Source organism: Osmerus eperlanus, chromosome 20, assembly GCF_963692335.1.
Source record: "Osmerus eperlanus chromosome 20, fOsmEpe2.1, whole genome shotgun sequence".
Classification (NCBI taxonomy): Eukaryota; Metazoa; Chordata; class Actinopteri; order Osmeriformes; family Osmeridae; genus Osmerus; species Osmerus eperlanus.
The window spans coordinates 6,409,043-6,433,126 of record NC_085037.1 but is presented as its reverse complement, the minus strand read 5'-3'; the positions used below and the strand labels follow the sequence as shown (position 1 = coordinate 6,433,126).

The following is a 24,084-nucleotide window of genomic DNA, read 5'->3' as shown; positions in this document are numbered from 1 at the left end:
GGGCGGGGAAGCTCCAGCCAGCGCTACAGGTGCACATCCTCAACAGGTGCATTTGTGATGTCACTACCTAGTTACAGGAGGGAGGAGGAGAGATTTTCTACAGAACAACTTTAGTTGCGTCCCCAAACAGGGTTAGCAAGTAGCCTACTTTTACATTCTATTATCGATTAGTAGTTAGGAGATTTCGTTTTTCAGGTAGGCCTATTTCTTTTCTTGGTTAAGGGAGGAAGAGAACAGGCGAAAACATGGGCAAAAAACAAGAGGATAGCTCGGAGTATGGTGAGTATATCATATCATTGTTTGACATCACAAGCCGTTGTTTTGTGCTATATTAGCGGTTAACCTTGATCAATTAAGATGCGGACATGGGACACTTGAATTATTACGCCCTCCGACACGTTACCTCGTGACTCACTCTTTTTTTTATTGTATGCCTACATGTATACACAGAACAATTAAATTCTTACTTGCAATTAGTCTCTCAACGGTTAAATAATCATATTAAAATGTATTTATGATGTTGGATCAATTTTAGAATTGCTAATCATGATTTCAGCAAGTTTGCTATGCTACTCAAAGTTCGATAATCAATAAGTCTACAAACAACAACAGACAACCAGCACATGCACAATAGGACACACCAGTTTACACAGTATGAAACACAGTGGTGCTAGTCCAGTAGGTAGACACAATGGCAACATTGGCGTGAGTTCAGTTGGTTAGAGCCAAATTTGAATGAAATTAGGACATTTAGTAGATATGGTCAATTACATTTTATGTAATACAGCACTAGCGAGATTTTGCTGGGCTATTCTCAGTGTGGATTTATAAAGGTCGCATCCTGAATATGATGTTGGCACGGTGGTGTCTAAGAGGACTCATGTCACTTAGAGGGTTTTGGGGTTTGCATTGATTGTGTGCCTTCCCAGGCTTACCAGTAGGCGACATAGCCTTATATCCACTGACGAGCCGCAGTGTCTCATAACTAGGATGTAGCCTATTCGAAGTCTAAACATACAACCACACGGGCGCTGCCTTGTGTAAAAAAAAAATGGTTTTGCTTTGCAAATAGTCAAGTTGAATGCTTTAAACGGCTCTGAATGGGCTGTACTCAACAATAAATCTCATGTAAATTATGTACTACCTGTTTGTATGCCACAGGTAGGCCTACTCATGGTTCAACACGTTTATTAAGGAAGAAGTGGGTTCCATGAATGGGTGTTCGTGGTCTCCATCCCTGCTTAGTCAGAAACAGGAAATTGTTAGTGTAATAGCCTGTAATGCATTACTGTTATCAAGAGTTGATGTTGTGTATTCACTGGACACTGCATTCCTGTCCAAATAAGGTCACTCCCTTAAGGTCAAGCATTACAAGGGCTTTTTCCTGGTCATCTGGGTTTGTCCACATCACCAGTCTCTGCATTAAGACTTTTATACTTAAGGCCACAGGTGTTGTTCATTCAACCAAGACTTACTGGCTGCCATCCTAAGCAAATTATTGACTAGCAAGTGACTTGCATGCCTAACTAACAAACAAATACAAACCAAGGCTAAAGATGAATGGAATTAGCCTTGACACTGAAGAGACAATGAGGTGTATTACATTGTCCTCTTCCCCCAGGGTCGCTATGTTTGTGTGACTATAATGACTATAGTGTGTTCCTTAGCCTGTGTGATGCTGTTAGCAACAAGTATCCGTGGTGACCCAAAGCTCTGGAGTCTGTGTGAGCTTGTGAATAAGTCACCAGTCCACAAGCAGGACACAGTCGACTAAACTTTTACCTGTTAAGGGTAAAAGTTTACTTAAGGAAGAAGTGGGTTCCATGTATACATTTGTATACATTTTCCACAGATGTGAATTAAGGTGGAGAAGATGCTAGGAATTGGGGGATGAATAACCCCTTAATGTTACGGGGTGTTAATGAAGGAACACCTCAGCTACAGCCCATGCTGGTAGACCAGAGTACACTGGCCTTTTGATTTATTTTTAACAAGTGTACCATCTTCCTCTCTGTCCTTGTGGATGAGGGTGTGGTGTGTATAATCTTTAGCCAGAGACTCATAAGTTTAAATCAATTTGACCTTCCTTATGACCCGTAGTTTACCTTGACTATTTCCTTGGCTCACAGACATGCATGGGTAACACACACACACACATCCATACATACAGATACCTGCAAAGATAAGAGATATGCGTCAGAGAAATTGCCTAAATTTAATGTGAAAAACCTCCTGTAACTTGCATCACACGACTCCTCCCATGCTGGACCCATAATCCACAATGACTTCCTCCTGCTCAGCCCTTCTCACTAAACCTGTCCTGTTCCATGTTCTGTCTTTATTTCTGTGTTCAAAGTTTTGTAGGGTTCAACAGTCTGTTTTTTATGGTGCCATTATATGCACTGAGCAGTCGTGGGAACAATATAAATGCCTGATTCAGAAGGAGGTCACGTAAAGGAGTTTCACATTTCTATTCACAGTTTTCTCTAAACTGAGAGTGAGTCAGTCTGTGTCCCATTGTAATCTGATACTCATACTACAGTTAGCAGAGAAACTGGTTCGTCTGTTTGGGGACCATACCTTAGATACTCCTTCTCTGAATTTCAAACCTTGGGTAGCTTATGTTGACATCAGAGTTGTCAATGCTCTTTTACATCTTGCTAGGGATGTGCTTTTGGTCAATCCCCAGACTCTACAGAGGTTATATTTCCTCCAATATCAACATCACTGGCAAAGCAAATACAGTGCTAATACAATGTTTGTATGCGTTACTTAGTATAACGCATACGGTATATTTGGTTTTGCGTATCTCTACTCAAACACCCTCCCTCTCCTCTCCCTCCAGGAAGTTGTTACTTCCAAAGAAAAGTACACTCTGTTAAGCATTTCTCAAAGGTGTAACAATGGCGGTATATATATGGCGCAATGTGAATCATGGCGTTTCTTTATCAACCTTGATTAGGTGGCTTCCAGTTATTCACTTTACTATGAGCCACAATCAGATCATGTTTTGTAATGACAAGTGATTCATGTTGGCATTTGGAGCTCAACAAAAGTGCTCATTAATGATCCATTCAGCTATTTTTCCTCTCACTCGTGTTCTCTTTCCTGTACTTTTAACTTACAAGGTGCACACCTGCACAATTCTTTCTCTCTGTCTCTGTATTATTGTGTGCAACTAAATATCTACAATTAATATCGGATAAAGTGGTTTTGTCCGTGTGGATCTTCATTAAACATTTAAACTGGAATTACTGCTTCCTCATGTTCTGACTTGTGATGGTTGCTAGTGCAGGTCTAAAAGTCGCCACCTATTTATTTATTTATTGGTCCTTCAAATTCACAAGCAAACCATATTTTCCACTCACAGACGTGCACACCCTGGCCTGGAATACTTTTAATTGTCAGCTTGTTTTAGCTCTACAAAGTAAAAAAAGTCTAAATGTAATTGGCTAATGCTAGACGCACATTTCCCGTTCCTTGGCCAAAGCAAACTGAACTGAAATACACGATCCTTCTTAGTTGTGTAAACTGTAGGTTCTAGGGCTATCGGTGTATATATTTCATCTTTCATCGTCAAAGCCTCACTCATCAGTGACAAGTTCTCAGGGATAGGGCTTGTGGGAAGATACTTAATGTTTGGCACAACACTTTCAGAATGTTGACAGCATCTCCTCCAGATCAAATGCTTAATGTTATTGTTGAAACTGCAGCTTGAAAATTTAATTTACTCTGTAGACAAACCTTCAGTAGATGTCATTACTTCCTTGCCTTTCCCCTTTAGGAGAGCCTGCCCAGTTTGACCCCACCTTCAATGGGCCCATACGGAAAAGGTCAGTGTGTTCCTTTTATTTATATGGTTTTTACAGCCATTCAGCTTTTATTGAGAGATAGGGATGGGAAATACAGGGGAGATGGAGGGGAGGACATACAGGAAAGGGCCCATGTTGGAATTGAACTTGTGCCCTTGCGGTAAGGCCTTAGTCTACAGCAGGGGTCCCCAAACTTTTTTCTGTGAGGGCCAGATAATTTCTGTATATATCCTTTCTTTAATGTGGGGCCGGGTCGATCTGTAACAGAAAATTAGATGTTATTATGATTGGTGGCCAAGCCGCGAAGCGGCGAAGCCACTTAAGTGTTTCTACCTTTTCTTATTGGTGGCCAAGCCGCAAAGCGGCGAAGCCACTTAAGTGTTTCTACCTTTTCTTATTGGTGGCCAAGCCGCGAAGCGGCGAAGCCACTTAAGTGTTTCTACCTTTTCTTATTAGGGGCCAAGCAGCGAAGCTGCGAGGCACCTATTGTTATTGTTAGTATTATTATTATTATTATTATTATTATTATTATTATACTTCTTAAGACTGGGTGTCTATGGCAGGCCCTAGAAGCGCTTGGTCGAAAGTTGTGAAATTTGGCACACTCATTGGGGACAGTCCCCTGGTCCAATTCACAAAGTTTCATGTCCCATACTCGGGCACTCTAGCGCCACCAATGGGTCAAAGTTGGAGTTGTGTTTACACACGCAACTTTTAAACCGTATGACCCATTTTCAAAAATGAGGTACCATTGGATTCCCTGGATCAAGCCGAATTCAATGCACACCATGGCGTCAATTTCCGGTTTATAGATTTTCCGCTATTTCCGGTTTTATCAAAAACCTTTGAAAGCCTACTCCTCCTACAATCTTTGTCAAATCTTCTTCAAAATTACCAGATATGCTCTTCAGACCAAGCCGCACAAAAGTTATGGTAGAGCATTTTGATACCCACAACCGTTTGTCCGTGACAGCCAATCAAAATCAGCAGAAAAGCCGCCAAACAGGAAGTGAAGTCATATCTCAGCAGTTGTTTGAGGCAGTGAAACTAAATTTGGTACGCCGCCTCGGAACCTTATTCTGAGGATGTCCTCCAAAAATTGTGTCATGTGACTAAAAGGGGGCGTGGCCAGAAGCATAAACGTGTTTTGGCTAATAACGGTTGAAGTGTTTACCTTAATAAAGTAATTTCTTTGTCTCTTGATGTCTTGTGAGATATCAAGCCTGACTATTAATAACTTTTCATAAAATTCGAACGGACGTGGCCGCCATTTTGGATTTCATGGAAAAGTGTAAAAACCTTTTGCACGCCCCAATTTTTGTCCAATGTCTACCAAATTTGGCAAAGATGATCTTTAGACCCAGTTTCACAAAAGCAATCAGATGAATTTTCAATTTTCAAAAACGTTTGTTCGGTAGAGACGATCAAAAGCGGTGGCGAAGCCGCCAAACGAGGCGCAAGAGCATATCTCAGCAACCATTTGCGCGATTGTCACCAAACTTGGGTTCCATCGTTCCCATGAGGAGCAGAGGAGGCCTGCGGTGTTATACCAGAAAAATAACTTTGAACTCTCAGTACTCTTGAACGCAGACATATATTTCAACCAAACTTGGTGTGTTGCATGAGTGCAACAGGTTGTTGTGACTTAATTGTTGCACAAGTGCTATGGAGGCCATGTACTGCTCTGGACTGCTTGGCCCCTCCATTGCTGCTTGCAGCTATATTTATTATTACACTTCTTCTGCCATTGGAGTCTATGGCAGCCCCTAGAACCGTATGGTAAAAAGTTGTGAATTTTGGCACACTCATTAAGCACAGTCCCCTCTTTATATTCACCAAGTTTCATGTCTCCCATTAAAGCACTCTAGCGCCACCAACTGGTCAAAGTTGGACTTGTGTTTACACACGTAACTTTTGAACCGTATGACCGATTCTCAAAAATGAGGTACCATTGGATTCCCTGGGTCAAGACGAGTTCAACACACCCTATGTCGTCAATTTCCGGTTATATAAATTTTCCGCCATTTCCGGTTTTATCGAAAACCTTTGAAAGCCTACTCCTCCTACAATTTTTCTTTAATCTTCCCCAGAATTGGCACACATCATCGTCAGAGCAACCCTCACAGAAGTTATCCAAAGATTTTTGATTTCCAAAACCGTTTGTCCGGTACAGCCAATCAAAATCGGCAGCAAAGGCACCAAACAGGAAGTTGGGTCATATCTCAGCCAATCCTTGAGAAATCAACACCAAACTTGGTATGATGACTCGGAACCCTCATCTGAGGATGTCCAAACAATTTGGTGTCATGTGATCACTGGGCGTGGCCGCAGGATGCAAAAATGTGTTTTGGCCAATAACTGTTGATTCGTTTGCCTTTATTAAGTGATTCCTTTGTCTTATGATATCTTGGGACATCCCGTGTGTGACACATGATAACTTGTGATAACAGCCGAATTGATGCGGCCGCCATTTTGAATTACTGAAAAAACGTTTTTTCTGTACTCCTCCTACAAATGTTTTCCAATCTTCACCAAATTTGGCAGAGATCATCTTCAGACCAGGCCTCACAAAAGCCATCATATGTTTTTTGGATTTTCAAAACCGTTTGCCCGGTACGGCCAATCAAAATGTGCCGTTAAGCCAGCAAACAGGAAGTTGGGTCGTATCTCAGCAAATCTTTGATGGATTCGCACCAAACTTGTTGCGTGTACTCGTAACCCTCTTCTGAGGATGTACAACATGTTTTATGGGTCATTCGATTGCTTGGCCACCTCATTGCTGCTTGCAGCTATATTTTTGAATGTATTTATTATGCTAGATGAGTTTATTATTTTGTTATGCACCGTACATCCGTACATATCAAGGGATATATAGCCTATTAAAAGAGCATTATTAATATCGTAATGACCTTTTTTCATATTCATTGCATTTGAAATCAAAACATTTACTTACTTATGCATATTAATCAGTTTATAAAAAAAGTCTCTGGCATTGTTCAGAGGGCCGGTTCAAATGCGTTGGCGGGCCGTATTTGGCCCGTGGGCCGTAGTTTGGGGACCCCTGGTTTACAGGGCACACATTCTTACCTGGTGAGCCACTGAGGCGTCCCCTAGTGTGTGTGTGTGTTGCTGTGTGTGTAATGGCTTTACTGGGTCTGTTTTGTCTCTGACAGTCTTTGTGCAAAAACAGTGTGTGGGGATATTTGTGAGTCCAGGGCCATGCTTTGAGAAGGGGCCCTGAGGGAATGTCTGTTTTCTCTGCTCTTCCTCAGAGGCTGCACGGATATCATCTGCTGTGTTCTCTTCATGGCTGTCATTCTGGGCTACATGGTCGTTGGAATTCTGGGTAAGACGGGCCACCTCCACATACACTTTGCCTTGCTCTTTTCTCTGTACACCCTCTATCTTTCTGTCTTTATTTCAGTCTTACTCTTTTTCTCTCTGTCTATGCCCTCTGCCTGTATTTGTCTTACTCTTCCTTTTTCTCACTCTCTTTAGTGTCGGTTTGCTTTCTGTAACAACATCAGATTCCTGGCATTATCTCTCCCTGACTGTCAGTATTTCTTTATGACTCCAAGCAGCTCCTCTCATCAGAATGTCATATTCAAATCTAAGCCATGAAACACATAGTCCCTCCCACCTCAAACAGCAGTGAGGTGGCAAACAGTGGCAAACGGCACACCCCACTACCCTCACCTCCCCATCCTCCTAACCCACTCCCCCCCTGTCTACACCCTCTCTCTTCCCCCTGATATCACTCATTCTCTTACTGTCCCCCTCCATCCCGCTGTTCTCCTTCGCTCATGAGAGGACTCTTGTCTTTCCCCCTCTGAACATGAAGTCAGGGAGCCTGTCTCCTTCTCCCAGTGGCTCTCCTGCACTTCCTCCCATGTGACCTGTCACCAGGCACATTCTAGCAAACACTGCTCAGCTAGAGTCAACAGAGCGACCAAATATGGCAGAAGGTCATAGGAGTATAAGGCCAGTGTGAACAGCTTGGAAGCTGCGATGAAAGTTGATACACCACTCGATTTGTGTTTACATTTGAATGATAACTATTAAAGCCCCAAAAAGGTTTACTCAGCGGCTTTTCAGTGCAAAACTCTGAGGACAAAGGGTTGTGTAATGATATCACGCAGCAATGAGTTATCAAAAATGTGTTTGTGTATGGAGGGTATGGACCTGTCGGTCTGACTTTCATATCTCCTCAGCCTGGCTCTATGGGGACCCTCGGCATGTTTTATACGCCCGGAACTCCACCGGAATGTTCTGTGGCATCGGCGCCAATAAGTAAGCCACGCCCTTGTGTCTCTACCTCATAAACACTGGGCCCAAATGTGCTCAAAGCAAATAGTTTGAAAAGTTGTGTTAATCGAAACGGTTATTTTGGCCTTTTGTCTCTCTCTCTGTCTCTGTGTCTCTCTCTCTCTCAGGGATATGCCTAGTGTGTTCTACTTTGACATCCTGAAATGTGCCACAAGCACCAACATAATGGCTGCCGCATTAAACGGGCTGCAATGCCCCACCGTACAGGTACAACCAAGAACTGGATTTATTGCCTGCTCTTTCTTTGCCATTCTTGTGCCTCTAGCTCGGTTGTTTAGAATACCTCTGCATAGCCTGGTTGAAAACAACAGTAATGAACATTGAGTGCAGGGGCAGAGTGCGCGCAGGTAGGTAGGTAGGTAGACAGGTAGCCCGTCCAATCATTAGTCTCAGAACGGTCTTAATCATTTGTCGTGTTTATTACCGTCCTGAGATGCCCACAGATGTCGTATTGATTTCATATTACCGTCAGATGGATTGGTTACTATCAAGATGTGAAGTTTATTTTGGCAAATATGACAAAGTGCTTCTCAACAACATTGCCTACACCATCTTTAAGGAATCAATCGCAGGCTAACTTGACTTTCCCTCACAGGTGTGTGTGAAAGAATGCCCCAACAAATTCTGGCTTGTGACTCCTCTAGACTATGGCAGAAAACCACAGGCAGTGTTCCAGCAGGCCCTCTGTGTGCCTTCCTTCAATCTTAACACCACTACCATGGTGAGTGGACGTCTGCCCTGTCCTGGACACATGCGTGATGATTCCCACTTGTCTGCTGTGAGGTTAAGCCTATGTTTTCCTTGTTGGCCGACAGACAGTGAAAGAAATAGTGGATAGAGAACTTTGTCCGTTCTTCTTCAGTCCAACGACCTCAGGTGAGGAAGGTTCCAAACATCCAGCGTTTCTAATTTCCAAAAAAGATTTCAGTGTTCATGTGATTGGGAGGTTTTGTCCATCTTCAGTGTGACCGTCAGTTCAGGTTTGGGGTTTCTGTGACTGTCAATGTAGGTTCCAACTGTTACTTATATTGTGGTTGTATACTGTTCTGTTCATGTCTTCTATCACATGTATGATAGAATACCTATAATAGAATACATGAATAGTTAGGCAATAGCTGATGTACTGATTGTGATTAACATTAGCACATGAGAAATGAACACACAAGCTCTGCTTCTCCATCATCCAACTCTTGAAGTTTGGATCTCTTTCCATGTGTAGTGCTGGGGAGATGTTTACCCAACATCACGGCTTTGGGAAATATCCCAAATGATTTCAGCGGTGTTCCTGGCCTGCCCAACAGTATCAATGAAACCGCTAACGGCATCAAGAACGCCACAGGGTAAAGATGGCTGCCTCTGTCTGTCGGTCTGCCTGTGTTTGTGTCCATGTTTCTGAATCCCTAACTAACCCTTCATCTATTTGTATTTTTGACCTCCAGTGCAGGTTCACCATTGGCGTGAGTTACTGTACTGGCCAGTCTCTTGACTGTTTAGATATACTTTCTTCCCGCATGTGTCTTTCTTCCTCATGGCAGCTATGTAGCCATACCTGGCAGCCCATAGATGTAGACATCCAGCCAGTTTGTTGTAGTAGCACACCTGTGTCTTGTTGTTCTGGAACATGCCTTCTGGTCCTACTTTTAGTGTAACTGGTAGGAGCTCACCCCATACTGCTTCAAGCTCTTTACCTGCTGAACGCATGTCTGTGTTGTATGTTTTTCCTGGACTACAGTACAGTTTTATTGACTTTTGACGGTTCAGTTCCTTGTCAACTGTCACTCTGAGTCTGTGCTTCTGTAGCAGTTGGGGTCATGAGTGAGCACTTTGTTCTAACGTGGCTTCTGTCTGTGTCTCGGTCAGGGACGTGATGAATGGCTTCAACGCCAGGGAGGTCGGCGTGAGGATCTTTGAGGACTTTGCGTCATCGTGGCCATGGATCCTTCTGTGAGTATCCATAGTCTTCATTCCTCACTGCTCCCCATTGGCTGATATGCATAACTGCACGACAGAGACACTTTCAGTGTTGTACAGTTTGTACTTTAACTTCCTTGAATTCCTCACGTATCACAATGTGTGATTGAGTTTGAGATAGCATACTAAATCAGGATAAACCTGATGAGCTGTTGAACGACATTTCCAAAGCATATTTGAAATGCATCTCTCCTCTCCTCTCAGGGGCTTGCTGATAGCCATGCTGGTGAGCCTGCTGTTTCTGCTGCTGCTGAGGTTCACTGCTCCGGTCATGGTGTGGGTGCTGATCTTTGGAGTGCTAGCAGCCGGGGCTTACGGTAGGTCCAAAGTAGATACCGTCAATAGTTTATCCGAAAGCTTACGACAGGAAATGTGAGCCTATTTACTGGAAATGATCAGTTTAGTCGTGTAGTACGTATTATAACTGTGTGGGAACTTCTCTCTGTAGGTATCTGGCACTGCTACTGGGAATACACCAACTATGCCTCGGCCTCCATCAGTAGTGTGGGCTTCACTACCAACTTAAACGTCTACCTGCAGGTGAAGGAGACCTGGCTGGCCTTCTGTGAGTAGTGTTTAATATGTATTGAGGTCAAGGGTCTTTTATTGATGACATTGTTGTTCTAGACATTTAGTGATGGTCTCTGAACCATGTAGAGTGGGATTTAGGATCATCCTCCCCATCCTTCCTCCATTCTGGTTCCTCCTCCCCGCTCTCTCTCTCTCACACCCGCTCTCTCCTCTCCTTTTCTCTGTCTCTCTCTCCCTCCTTCAGTGATCATCCTGTCTGTGGCGGAGGCCATCATCCTGTTGACTCTCATCTTCCTGCGGACCAGGATCCTCATCGCCATCGCTCTCATCCAGGAGTCCAGCAAGTACGTGACGAGGGACCGCCCGCCACACTCTCCAATCCTCACACCGTAGCATAGCTACGGCCTATTATCACAGTGAATCATATTCAATCCAATCAGAGCATGGTCACTGTAGCCAGTCACTTGAGTATACTTGTGATCTGACACCAAGCCAGACTGTGTGAGATGGTGTTCTAATTGTTTTTTACTGATTCTCTGTCTCTTCTCCTCAGGGCTGTCAGCCACATGATGTCCACACTACTGTACCCTCTGGTCACCTTCATTCTCCTGGTTGTCTGTGTGGCTTACTGGGGCACTACCGCCCTGTATCCTTTCATCGTGTTTGTGGCTGTGTGTGTGTGTGTGTGTGTGTGTGCATACATGATGAAGTCACCCTGTCTCTGCTCTTCTCTGAATACTGCCTGTGTACTCCTCTGGGTCCTTCCTCCCCTCGTCAGTCTCTCAGGGATTTTACTTAACTGTCTGTGTAGATACCTTGCCACATCAGGGGGGCCCATGTACAAAGTGGTGGCTCTCAACTCCTCTCAGGGGGGCTGTGCTAGCATCAATGGCACTGAGGACTGCGACCCCCTGGTGAGTAGAGCTCCAGTGTGTGGAAGTGGCGTGTCTTGAAGTATTTATTCGGTTGTTGTAAAAATCTTTATTGGACTTGTCTTATCTTGGCAGCAGGTGTGTGTTTTAAATGACACGCAACATGTTTTTGATTGTGTCGTAAATGTACGTGTCAGTTTCAATGAGTCAGGAATCGTATTCAGTCTCTCTCTTTCCTCTTTCTCCATCTCCCTCAGACCTTCAACTCCACCACCTACCAGTCCTGTTCATCGGCGCGATGCATCTTTATTAAGTACAACACAGAGGGCCTGCTGCAGAGGAACCTGTTCAACCTGCAAATCTACAACGTGGTGGCCTTCCTCTGGTGTGCCAACTTTGTGCTGGCCCTGGGACAGTGCACCCTGGCTGGGGCGTTCGCCTCTTACTACTGGGCCTTCAGCAAGCCTGCGGACATCCCCACCTTTCCTCTCTCCCAGGCCTTCATCCGCACACTGAGGTAGATCATTAGCTTCTCGGTTTTTATATATGAATATGTATTCATTTTTTGTACATTTGGTTTTACATTTTGACCAGTTAGTAGGCCCAGAATCCTTTTTTCCCCTTTTGGGGTAATTTTTTATGGTTATGGATGAGATATTGATCTCTTATTGTCATCCTCTGGTCATGTCAGATACCATGTTGGCTCCTTGGCATTTGGCGCACTGATTCTGACCCTCGTCCAGATGGTCCGAATCATCCTGGAGTACCTGGACCACAAGACCAGAGGTACTTTAGTTTATTTATTTGTATATCCCATTTTACCCAGATCCAGGGGGGACCAGGATTCAGAAAGGCTGCTCTAGAGTGATATAATCACACTGGCCTGCTTCTCTGCCATCCTCCATCCCGTCTTTGCAATGTCTCACTATCAATCAATCAAGTTGGCTTTTATCATTTCGGCAAATTAAAATGGATTTAAAAGCATCCTTGTTTTACTAGCTAACCGCAGATCACTTCAGGCTACACCTACCTATCTGTCTGTCGGCTTGTTCGACCCACTGTCGGGCATCATAAGAAGGAATCCTGGTGATCTCTTTCATGCGTGTATTAACAGTTGCGTGTGTCCTCCCCCAGCCGCCCAGAACCCCTGTGCCAGGTTCCTCCTGTGCTGCCTCAAGTGCTGCTTCTGGTGCCTGGAGAAGTTCATCAAGTTCCTCAACAGGAATGCCTACATCATGGTGGGTGCAAGTCATGGTGTCTTCATTGATCCCGTTGAATATACGGCCTCTGTGTGCTTCCATCACACACCGCCCTGCTCTTCCTTCTCAGGTGGCCATATACGGTAAAAACTTCTGCGTCTCTGCCAAAAATGCATTCAAGCTCCTGATGAGGAACATCATAAGGTGAGAGCTTCAGGTCATGTCAGTGTGTGTTAACGTGTGTGTGTGTGTGCTAGTGTGTGTCTGTGAATTCACGTGTTTGTCGACATGGGTTTACAATATCTACATAAGACCTTTTGCATGTATTTGAATGGCACCATGTGGCACCATGGCTGCGAGGTGGGGAGATTTTGTCCTGATATGTTGGCTCCCTTCAGGGTGGTGGTGCTGGACAAAGTGACAGACCTTCTGCTGTTCTTTGGGAAGCTGTTAGTGGTCGGAGGAGTCGGTAAGGATATCACAATATCATCATGTGGTAAAATTGTCAGAGGTGGTCAGGATTAATATTCACATCCCACATCAACCAATATCATTGTATTGCTATAATGCCACACTTCCAGTTCCAATAAAAAGCGAATCTTAATCACTGAATGGCAGCTTTTTAAGGGCATTTGAAGGGCTTGACCTCTAACCCCCCACCTCTGTCTTCTCCCTAGGGATCCTATCCTTCTTTTTTTTCTCAGGTAGAATACCTCTACCAAACGACACCTTCCGCTTCGAGACACTCAACTACTACTGGATGCCCATTATCGTAAGTGTGAAAGGGACCCAGTTACCATTGTAAGGCTCCTTACAGGGTAGGACTGTATGTGTGGCTTTGTAGGCTAACTAGGTAGGCTGGTGAACTGTTGTTGTTGTTGCCAGACGGTTGTGGTGGGATCCTACCTTATCGCTCATGGTTTCTTCAGCGTCTACAACATGGGTGTGGACACTCTCTTCCTCTGCTTCTGTGAGTAGTGTTTCTCATATCTTGAATGATGAGATGTTGATCCGTGACCTTGTGCAAAACGCACTGCACACGTTCACACAGAAACTCATTTGGGACTTCTATGAAAACGATGACGTGAATAATGTTTCAGTCAAATGACCTTGATCTCTCTCGCTGTCCGACTCTCTCAGTGGAGGACTTGGAGCGCCATGATGGAAGCATCCAAAAGCCCTACTTCATGTCCAAGAACCTGATGAAAATCCTCAACAAATCCAACAAGCAGCCTAAGAAGGGAAAGGATTGATGAAGCAAAGTACCTCCTCCAAAACATCAGCTCTCTCTCTTTCTCCCTCCCCATCTGTAAGAAATATTACTCTTCATCTCCTCCCACCCAGTGCCTTATGATTTAAACACTGAGACAGCGATCACCTGTCTAGTAACTGCACAGACTCTCAGATCTAACTCTACTCCTCTCATTGTACAGGTTTGTAGCACTCGACATTCTCATCACTCTTTCTGCTGTATGGTCTCAGGTGCCAAAGTTTACACAAACTGAATCACTTTTTATTTTATGTAGGGGGGGGGGGGGATTTGTGCATGCATGTGCGTATCTGCACATCTGGTGTCAATATTATTTTATCAAGTCTATGTGAGAAGTTGCCATGAAAGGTTTTAAGGATGTAAATTATTTTAATTGAATGTAGTCTGCATCATTTTGATTCTGGTAAACTCACTAGCTGGTACAAGTGACTATTTTCTTTTTGTGCTTGTAATATAACTATTAAAGATTATAAAATAAGGTTTAGTTTTTGCAGTGTGAACAATAATGCAAAAATTAAGCAGATTGATCAAAACCCCAACTGTAAATTAACAGATTTATAAAAGTGCCTATTTTTATGTAATAAAGATATTTATTGTACATAATATATAAATGTATCCTTTCCATTATGCATCTGACAAGCATGAACAGGCCACTTGTGTTAGATGTGCTCTGACCTAGGAACTAGATATCCTAGTCCTAATACTTGTAACTGAACATCTGAACTCATGCAGCCTACTCCACATCCCTCCAACTGCTGTATCTGGAGCTGCAAAAGGAATGCATTTAGAATTGTGGAATCATGCGCCAGGTCATATGACCTACTAGAATGAAACAACTAACCATGTGCTGTTCTCGTGGTCCAGCTAAAGTGTGTCTCACATTTTGACACCTACCTGTTTTGTATTGCAATACATTTCTCCTTTAAAAGTTATGTCAAATTGGAAAGCCAGGATGTGCCTTAAACATCAACACCAGACACACCACATGACAACTGTAATAAACAACTATTTATTCAGATTTTCAGGAAAACAACCATCTCCATGGCCTTTTGGTTTTGCACACTTCCACTGTGAGCCGACTCAAAGACTCACAATACATTTGTCTTCTCATGGTTCTTAGTGTCACAAAAGACTTAATACAAATATCAATTAATTAGATTGTGATATGGAAGAAATTATTACCCCCCCATCACCTATGCATCATAGGCAGTGCCTTATCAGGGGCAAACCCATTCCCCATCCTCACATGAATGTTGGTTCAGTAAAGTGCTACAGAGATGCCACTAATTATTGGAGCCAGTCTTCTCTAACACAGTTCAGGCCAAGCAGCCTAGACTAAACTGCACTTTCGTAGAATCATTTTCTGATGCTGAGGATCAATCTTTGTCAGGCTACCTGGCCATGGCTCTGGAGCCAGTTTAAGGTACTTCATAGTGGTTAAAAAAAAGGTTTTTACAGGGATCACAATTTTCTGTCCATACACGACTCACTAGCCTCTGATTGGCTCATAAGCATCAGATGTTTTGCATCGATAGATGTGAGGCTAGTTAGTGTCCACTGGATGAGTACAGGAGTAACTAGCCTTTCATAGAGTGTTAGAATGAGTCTTGGGTGCAACCTAACATTGCAGGAGCTTGTCAGACCATTGGCTCAGCTGGGATCAAGCATCTCAAAAGCCTCTCCATCCATTCCTCTTCCTTAAAATCAGAGAGGGCATACGAGGAGTCATAGAAAGACTTTTGAGATCCCACCCTGAAGTTATCTTGTTTAATTTCCATTGTTGGTAGTTCAAAAACATATAGAAACAGCATTTACAATATTAATATGTACAAATACAGATATATATACACACCCCACGGACACACAAGACATACAATCAGGAGAAAACTCTACAATAAGATCTAGAGTTTTTTTTGTTTTGCCACACAGGCAATTTCACTGTAATTCATGATTACCATTCAAATTCAGGCGTTCAAAATCAACATATTTCTGACTTGGAATTACAACGCATTCATCAACACCAAACTGCAGATGAACACTGTACCGTCTCACCCCTTCTTGTCCTCATCCTCTATCTAGAGCTCCTGAAACAGCGACCAGCACAGTAATACTGGCAGGTCTGGGGTTGAAATCTGCTCCTACAGTGCCAGCTGTCTACACAGGTACAGTACACAGCCTTTTCCACCCATAGCCCACCGCCCTATCTGTTTATACAGCATTAAACTGCCTGGATGACCTACTGAAGAGAGAATTAACTACATATAATACCCATGTGTAGTCCATTGTCTCAGTTGATCTCATCATTATTACTAAGTCTGTCCACATAGCTTCACAGTGCAATGGCAGTTTGTTAAGAGAATATATATAAAATGTGGATATATCAGTACAATAGGATCAACAGTGTTCTTAAATTAAGAGTTTGTTATTTATGGACAATGAATTATTCCCATAATTTGTTACATTATAAACAGAACTACCCAAATGTGTTGCTAGTCTTTGGCCTTTAGAAGTCAACAGTGTCTTTTTCTGGCACGGTTTCAGTCCTCTTCTCATATCACTAATATACGAGAATTCAACCCGAAAATCCCTTAAAGGGGTTAAAATCATTTTATTAATATTTTACTTATTAATAAAAGCCAAATGAGCTATGAGCCTTGATATTATGTGGGCTATATCTTACTATGACTTGTGGCTTTGTCTCAATTGAAAAGTCAGACTCAGAGTAGATAGCCACACAAACAGTAGAACACTCCCTAATGTTCAGCTGGACACATTCCAATCATTTAATACTGACTACAATGACTGTCTTAACAAAGATTCCAGTTTATCTATTAAATCCAGCCTCCCCCCCTCAACACCACCACCTATAATGTGCATCTACAATGTGTGTGTGTGCGGGAGTGCGTGTGCATACATCTGCAAGTGCACCAAAAAAGGAAGGGGAGGTGGACTGAGATGTGCCCTCTGACAATATATCTAGATAGGACTCTTCTCTACTAAGACTCACTTTGATAGTGAGTGAAAGAGATCAAACACACATTTGGGGGTGCCAAATAGTCTCTGGTACTGAATCTCTTCTCCTGTGAGAGAGCAAAATAATGTCCTAGTCTTATCCTATCCCTTGTCAAAATACTGGTACAGCTTTATTTGATAAATCCCAGACACAAAGTCTGTCTAGGCATGTGTGTGTGTGTGTGTGTGTGAGAGAGAGAGTGAGTGAATGTGTGATCCCTCCCTCGGCCACTTCTCCATCCCTATATTGTTCCATCCCTCCAGCTGTCTTCCTTTTCCCTCCCTCCATCACACACTCAGCAGCCAGAGGAAGAAGAAGACGGCCACAAACAGGAAGAGGGAGTCCTGCCAGTTGTTGTTGCCGTTGTTGGGGTTACCGTTGCCTTGGAGATCATCCGCAAATGGAGGATCTGTTCAGAGACATAAATACATTTGTAAGTCTGCATGATAAACTGTGTGTGCATTTGAAAGAGAAGAAGAGAGAGGGTGTATGTATGTATGTATGTATGTATGTATGTGTGTGTACTGTACCTGGTCTGTGGAAGGTGTCATTGGTGTTGAAGACTGTGGTGAAGAAACCGAATGGGAAAGCACCGATCCCAAACGACATGTGGAATCCAGTGTCCCCAAATCCCTGGAAGGGCTGGAGGAGGAAAAAACAAGATGAGGAGGTCAAAGAGGACAGATGGGACTAGGAGGCAGAAGAGGGAGTGATGATGCCTACCAAGGTCCCTACCTGGGGCGCCCCATAGACCTCCAGCAAACACTCATACACATAGTCTACAAAGTACCTATACACGTCAGTGCTCAGGAGGAAATGATGCCACGCATAGACACATGCTCACCCCTCTACTTTCTGGTTCTGTTCTCTGACCCTGAGGCCTGGGCGGAGTTTTCAACCTGGATGGAATCAAAACAACAACATCCGTTCCTTCCATATCCTCACTCAGACTGAACGCAAATTTCCTTTTCACTTTCGTTCGTATGACCTGAAACCAATAGCTTCTCAGCTCCTTCTCAGGTTCACACACACACACACAAACATAGTACCTGGGATCCTCTTGACTGGAGCTCCCTCTACCATAGAGAGGGATGACTTTCTCTCTGCTGATGCCAGCTTTACACACAGGACACTGCTGTCGGCTGGGCCGTGTTTCCAGCCACTGAGAGGATGGAGAGGAAGGCAGAGGGGAGAGTGCAGAGTTCAAATATAGTGAGCGTGTGAGATGATCCTATGTGGTTTCATCCCTACAAACACAGAGACACCTTGGCCAATGTGTTATTAACAACCAGGCCATTAACAATTATCCGCACAGTACCTAAAATGACTGGGGAGGTTTTTCCACAGAAGGCTGTCAGAATTTGTTCATAGGGGCCAACTAAATCTATGTTAGTGTTAGCCATGGAGGCAGCATTTTTTTTTGTGATACAAAAACAAAAAGATTAATTCACTGTAGCCAATGAATTAATCTTGCTGCTGAATTAATTCTTAAAATAAAGATATTTTAGGCATTAACAGTACTCCAGGTAGGAGTGAAATGCTTTTTAAGGGTATGCTACATTACCTAAAACAAAGTTAGGAAGCACCATAGTAAATAGTGGGGTTCAGAGACCATGAGGACATTGTAAGCTTTAAGCAGTGCTACAGTCAACTGTAACAGGAAAGCCATGTTACATTGAGAAAAGCTGGTTTCAGCCAGGTAGTGTCTACTGCTAATGTTTACCACTGATAAGAAACCAGATAGAACTTCACAGAGGACATAGGCTTACCTGGTGGAGGCAGGGCCAGCTATTGAAAGCAGAAAAACAGAGAGATATCAATAATGGAACAGTAAAAACATATTTTCCAGAAACCTTGCCAACTTGTAAATTTTTCAGCATGCAATTCTAAAATACCTTAAATCTGATTTGGGCCTAATTGTATCCCTACATTACTGCCATACTACAGCCCATACCACTGCAATACTACAGCCCATACCTAAAGGAATTTTTGTTTCCCACAGCTACTATTAATTACCTCCATCTGTCAGTGTATCTATTGCCTTTTGCTGCCGGCTAGCCCTGCTGATTTGTGTGAGGGCAGGATGGTACACGCAACGCCTGCCACTGTATTGGTGGTTCCAAACACCATGGTTACCTTACCACCACAGAGTGCATGAGAGCAGAATGGTGGCTGTAATCCAATCTGGTTATCAAAGATCAAGCATTTGAATTTTATTTTCCGTTTTGGAGGGGATCAATTTGTTTATGGCCATCTAGAAAATGAGGCCATGAAGACGGAGCAGTAGTGAAGTTAGGCTAGCTAGTAGTGAGTAGAAGAGAAGACACGAGTGTTTTTTTTCACTACAGCACAGGGATTTCAATTTCACCTACTCAGACTTCCCATTAGTATGTTGTCAAACTGAAAAGTTACTAGGTACTTTGTGGTGAAAGCAGATGGAAAAGCCAACACAGGCAGGCTTTAAGAAGTTTTAATCATTAATCCTGTATTTCTACGTGTAACCTATGAGTAATGCATTACCCTGTATGTTCTCAGCAAAGTGTTATTATTAGTCTCTTTTCAGACATGTCCCATACTTGTTATCAACAAACATTCACATTACCTAAATATAGACTCAAAAGTGAAAATATTTCACATTGATAACTTGGAAAACCCTGTTTTGGACAGGGTAAGGCTTCCAAAAGATCCTTGTTAGCATGTTTAGATGGCTTTATAGAGTTAGTACACTTTCAACACATGAAACAGATAGAAGCAGTGACCTGTTAAACTATCTGTAAAATCTATTAGAAAACACCCTATCAATCAAGACATGAATGGTTAAAAGTTTCTAGCATATAAAATAAAACAGAATGTAAGACAAACTGCAGGTCTTAAACATTCAAGACAATATAATAGGACAGAGAAAGGATTTCCATTAGATTTAGCCTAAGAGGACCCTCCACTACTGGCACAGCCTGTCCGGAGCCATGTGACACGACTAAAGTCTTGCCACATGCCTCACACATTATTAGGGGTGGGGGAAAAAATCGATTCACATTTGAATCGCGATTTAGTCTTCTAGCAATTGATTGAATTGATTTATCGATTTGTGACCCCAAGAATCGATACAAGTCGAATTGTGAGGTACCAAAAGATTCCCACCCCTACACATTATGTTGTTCAAATTTGGTGTTTGGACAGGTGCTTGTCGGATTGGTAGGCCTAGTTCATGTAGGGACTGTGCTGACATCGAACCAAAACAGACAGCAGACAATGCCAGACAGTCCAATACTGACTTTCAATTTGTTTTATGCCAAATATAGTTTACAATTCCAATTCAACTGGATGCACATAAACATCTGTTTAAGTATCACACTGCATGGAGCAGATGAGAATCATCACATGCGATGAGCAGACAACGACTTTGCTATTGAGGATATTTTGCTTCTATTCTTACTCTTCCACTATGGACTGGCTCGTGCTACTGACCCCAATCCCACTCGCTCATAATCTCAAATGAACCCTCCAGGCCACGGTCCTGTGGAACGCGCATCATAACATGAATTGACATGCACGCACGCACGCACGGGCGCGCGCGCGCGCACACACACACACACACATCCTTCGAGAGCGGGTCCAATGATAGGCTACATCTCGTAAAAACTATATTGGGTCGAATGGCAATAAGGTATAACCATGCTATAACGATTGTGTGAAGGTCTGAATCGGTAAATTCGGTTAAAAAAGGCATGAATGCCAAATTCATTACGGATGTCACACTAGCTAGCACCCGAATAGCTCAGCAGCAAATCGGTAAACAAACCCCCACTCCGAGCAAGCTAGTCATGTCCAACAAACACCAAATGAACACCAAACATTACAAACACTCTGGTACTGTTGGCTGTTGTTGGGTGAATGTTTCGAAATATTGCTAACACATTTCCCAACGGGGATAATAAAGAAGACCTCCTCACTATACTTTTCACACTGCCTCAACAAACGCCAACAGATATATCACACCAAACCAATATAACCCTGTTGTTGGTGTTTGTATGGGCAGTGTGAACTGGCCTTAGTTGCTAACCTAGTACGTTTGTCTGTATGGGACCTAGCTAATCATTTATGACATATGGGAAAGTCATGTTACAGTACACTGATATGTGCCTGACATTCACGCAAATTAGCTAATTCGGTAGGGCGTCATTTCGCCGTGCACTGTAGTTGGCTGAGCGCTGGCTCGTTCTGCAAAACATGACATTTTATGGTTAGTTAGTCAGCTAGCTCTACCCCGCCTCGTACCAGAACAAGTGGCCGCATAAACTGATGACAGCGTCCCTTGCTGTGTCCAAACAAATGTTGCATTCAAACGTGGCACGATCTCGTTCGCGTTCCCCCTCTCCACCGCTACCTCCGGGACCGTCGCCCTCATTACTGTTGTCCTCGGCCGGGAACCCTCCCCTGCTGGCAGGTCCTCCGTCACTCGAGGACCGGGGATCTGCGGCTGCCATAGTTGTTTACTGAAAGTAATAAGCCACTACCAGTCGGGCGTGAGCTCGAAGCTTGACTGCTGACTGTACCTGAAAACCACCACTTCCGTTTCCGTAGAAGAAACATCAGGCTGGAGCGAGGGGAGGAAGCAGACTGTTTATACAGAAAGCGTTCTTATTAAATAATATAGCTTAATAATTGTAATGACTTAAGTAACTATTAAACATACATGCATGTAACGCACACATGTTCATGAAATGTTCTATCATTGATAATGATACAACATCATTACAAACACTCTAAGCTTGATATTGGGTTTTAGATATGCATAGGGAATGCTAGTGCTAAACACTTTTACGATAATCTAACACTTTAATTGAGTAATCACAATGATATTATATATTTAATGTTTAAACATGTAGGCCCATTCATATCCATGTGGCCAATTCGGTGGCTGAAAAACGTTTCCCTTTCAACTGTACAATTGTTAATAATATTATATTTCTGTAACTATTTAATTAAACGTTATCTTGGTTGTCAATATATTCTCTTATTCTTTTAATTTTGGCCAGGATGGTTGAATTTGTAAAGCTGCGTGGAACATTTCTTCCTAACGACAACATTCTACACGGTCACGATTAATGTAACACGATATCGTTCTCGTGTTATTTATCCTCCTGTCTCCACGCTGGTACTTACCTTATTTCACATTTATCACGTAATGTGTAGAAACGGACAATAAACTGTAAGTTATTAAACATATGAATGCAAGATTTCCATCTTGCATTAGTAATTTTACTGACATCTTCAATTCTGAGGTGGACACTATTAAATAAATCAAAATGAAGATTAAACGGCAAAAGCAAGCAAAGAAAACAATTAGCTTCCATAAATTCAACTTCAGTTTTCGGGAGCCTTTTCAAATTCTCATCGATGGGACATTCTGTCAAGCAGCATTAAGAAACAAGATTCAGATTAAAGAGCAAATGCCAAAGTATTTAATGGGAGAAGTGCAACTTTGTACAACGAAGTAAGTAGCTAGTTTACAAAATCCTCACTAACAAAAAGGAGAGTAAAGATACATTCACTACATAAGATTAGCTTTAAATGTACTGTCCAACGTTTTATGCATTGAGCATTTGTATGTTTCTCTACAGTTGCGCAATGAAGGAACTGGAATCACTCGGCAAAGAGCTTTACGGAGCCAAACTCATATTGCAACGGTTTCAGGTCCGAAACTGCAAGCACTTCAAGAACCCAGTGCTAGCTTCAGAGTGCCTGCTGTCCATGCTGGAAGAGGCCAATCCTCACCATTACTTTGTTGCCACCCAGGTAAGTGCTGTTGTTTAACCACACCAGAGCTGGTATTTGGTATACCAGCTTGGTATTTCTTGTTTTCTTGTTTGTAGGCAATAGTGCCACCTAGCTATAAAGCATGTGTGCATTGGATGATTTCCCTTACAAGCATCTATCTCATTTCTAGGACCGTGCAGTAACAGAAGGCTTAAAGAAGATCCCAGGTGTACCTCTCCTCTATATTATCCTAAACACTATAGTGCTTGACAAGCCCAGCCAGGCATCCCTAAACCACGTCCAGGCTGTGCAGCTTGGGGAGCTGGTCACCCCAGCCCAGCAGCAGAGCATCCGCAGCCTGAAGGAGGAAGTGGGCATCGGGCAGGACGGGGAGCGGCGTGGCAAGAAGAGGAAGAGGAAAATTTCGAACCCTAACCCTCTCAGCTGCCTGAAGAAGAAGAAGAAGAAGCTGCCCACACAGCCGCTGAATATGAGGAAGACTGATGGCGAGGAGAAGAAACGCACCAGGAATCGTAGACGCAAGTCAGCCGGAGGGGAGGGGTTATTGGTTAACCCTGTTCCAAATCCTTAGTGGTCTGGAAAGTAAAAAAAAAACATCAACTTCACAGTTGTGTGTGTGTGTGTGTACACAAGCCACAGAAATACATATTATACTGTTGTGTAACCCCTGTTCTGCAAAATATGGTTCATGTTCACTAGAAGGAAAATGTGTGAAGCTGTTCAAATAAACATGACATCAGTATCATGTATCTACCTGGGGAAGTGTTAGATGGTTTCCTCCCTTTCATTTGAAATCCTTAGATTATTGCTATTAAACCCATGTGAATTTAAAGTATTGTACTTTTAAATGTGCAGCAGTGATTTTTCACATTGAAATATAAGTATTTTGACTGTAATCCATTGGAAGGAAAAGAGAGCCTATGAGAGCAAGTCAGAAATGTAACCAATTGTTAATAAAGATGTGAGTCAGTAGCCTCCCTGTAAGCTAATGTAAAATGCTCATGTTTCTTCTCTGTATGTTAACCCTCGTGCTGCCTTCGGGTCACATGACCCAAAGGTTCATAACGAACCATCGTTGTGTTTACCCAATACAAAAACAAATTAAAATAATTTTCTTTTAACCTTTGCAATGTGGGGGGTCTGAGACAGCCTAGCTGTTAAAAGAAAATGCTTCACTTTGTCTTTGTATGCAGTAAATTTGTAGCAATACGACGGTGGGTCACAATGACTGATGGGTCAGAATGACCCGAAGATAACACAAGGGTTAAGTCACGTTGGGTCCTGACATTGTCATTTTCAACCAGCAGGG

At 43.0% G+C, this 24,084-nt stretch overlaps 3 protein-coding genes across 4 annotated transcripts; 2 read left to right on the top strand and 1 right to left on the bottom strand.

Annotated features, from left to right (window-relative positions):
• Positions 1–26: 26 nt before the first annotated feature.
• Positions 27–14,795, top strand: slc44a4 (solute carrier family 44 member 4). The gene is made up of 22 exons (XM_062486595.1): positions 27–279; positions 3,785–3,833; positions 7,085–7,158; positions 8,024–8,102; positions 8,246–8,345; positions 8,734–8,859; positions 8,954–9,014; positions 9,358–9,478; positions 9,999–10,082; positions 10,314–10,426; positions 10,558–10,674; positions 10,885–10,984; positions 11,194–11,286; positions 11,452–11,554; positions 11,770–12,029; positions 12,204–12,298; positions 12,647–12,750; positions 12,842–12,915; positions 13,110–13,180; positions 13,389–13,483; positions 13,597–13,681; positions 13,852–14,795. Exons 1-22 carry the CDS (start codon positions 246–248, stop codon positions 13,962–13,964), a joined length of 2,151 nt encoding a protein of 716 aa, XP_062342579.1. The 5' UTR covers positions 27–245; the 3' UTR covers positions 13,965–14,795.
• Positions 14,796–14,974: 179 nt separating this feature from the next.
• rnf5 (ring finger protein 5) lies at positions 14,975–21,569 on the bottom strand. The gene is made up of 6 exons (XM_062486596.1): positions 21,273–21,569; positions 18,764–18,782; positions 18,044–18,156; positions 17,839–17,893; positions 17,525–17,636; positions 14,975–17,403 (listed from the first exon to the last, which is right to left on the bottom strand). The coding sequence occupies exons 1-6, from the start codon at positions 21,479–21,481 to the stop codon at positions 17,282–17,284; spliced, it is 630 nt and encodes a 209-aa protein (XP_062342580.1). The 5' UTR covers positions 21,482–21,569; the 3' UTR covers positions 14,975–17,281.
• A 511-nt stretch (positions 21,570–22,080) lies between these two features.
• Positions 22,081–23,772, top strand: utp23 (UTP23 small subunit processome component). 2 transcript variants are annotated; one of them, XM_062445718.1, is made up of 4 exons: positions 22,081–22,224; positions 22,267–22,491; positions 22,619–22,793; positions 22,945–23,772. In XM_062445718.1, the coding sequence occupies exons 2-4, from the start codon at positions 22,304–22,306 to the stop codon at positions 23,344–23,346; spliced, it is 765 nt and encodes a 254-aa protein (XP_062301702.1). In that variant the 5' UTR covers positions 22,081–22,224; positions 22,267–22,303; the 3' UTR covers positions 23,347–23,772. The 2 variants fall into 2 exon arrangements, with proteins under 2 accessions (XP_062301702.1, XP_062301701.1); XM_062445717.1 differs by having other exon boundaries at positions 22,084–22,241; positions 22,286–22,491.
• Positions 23,773–24,084: the final 312 nt, after the last annotated feature.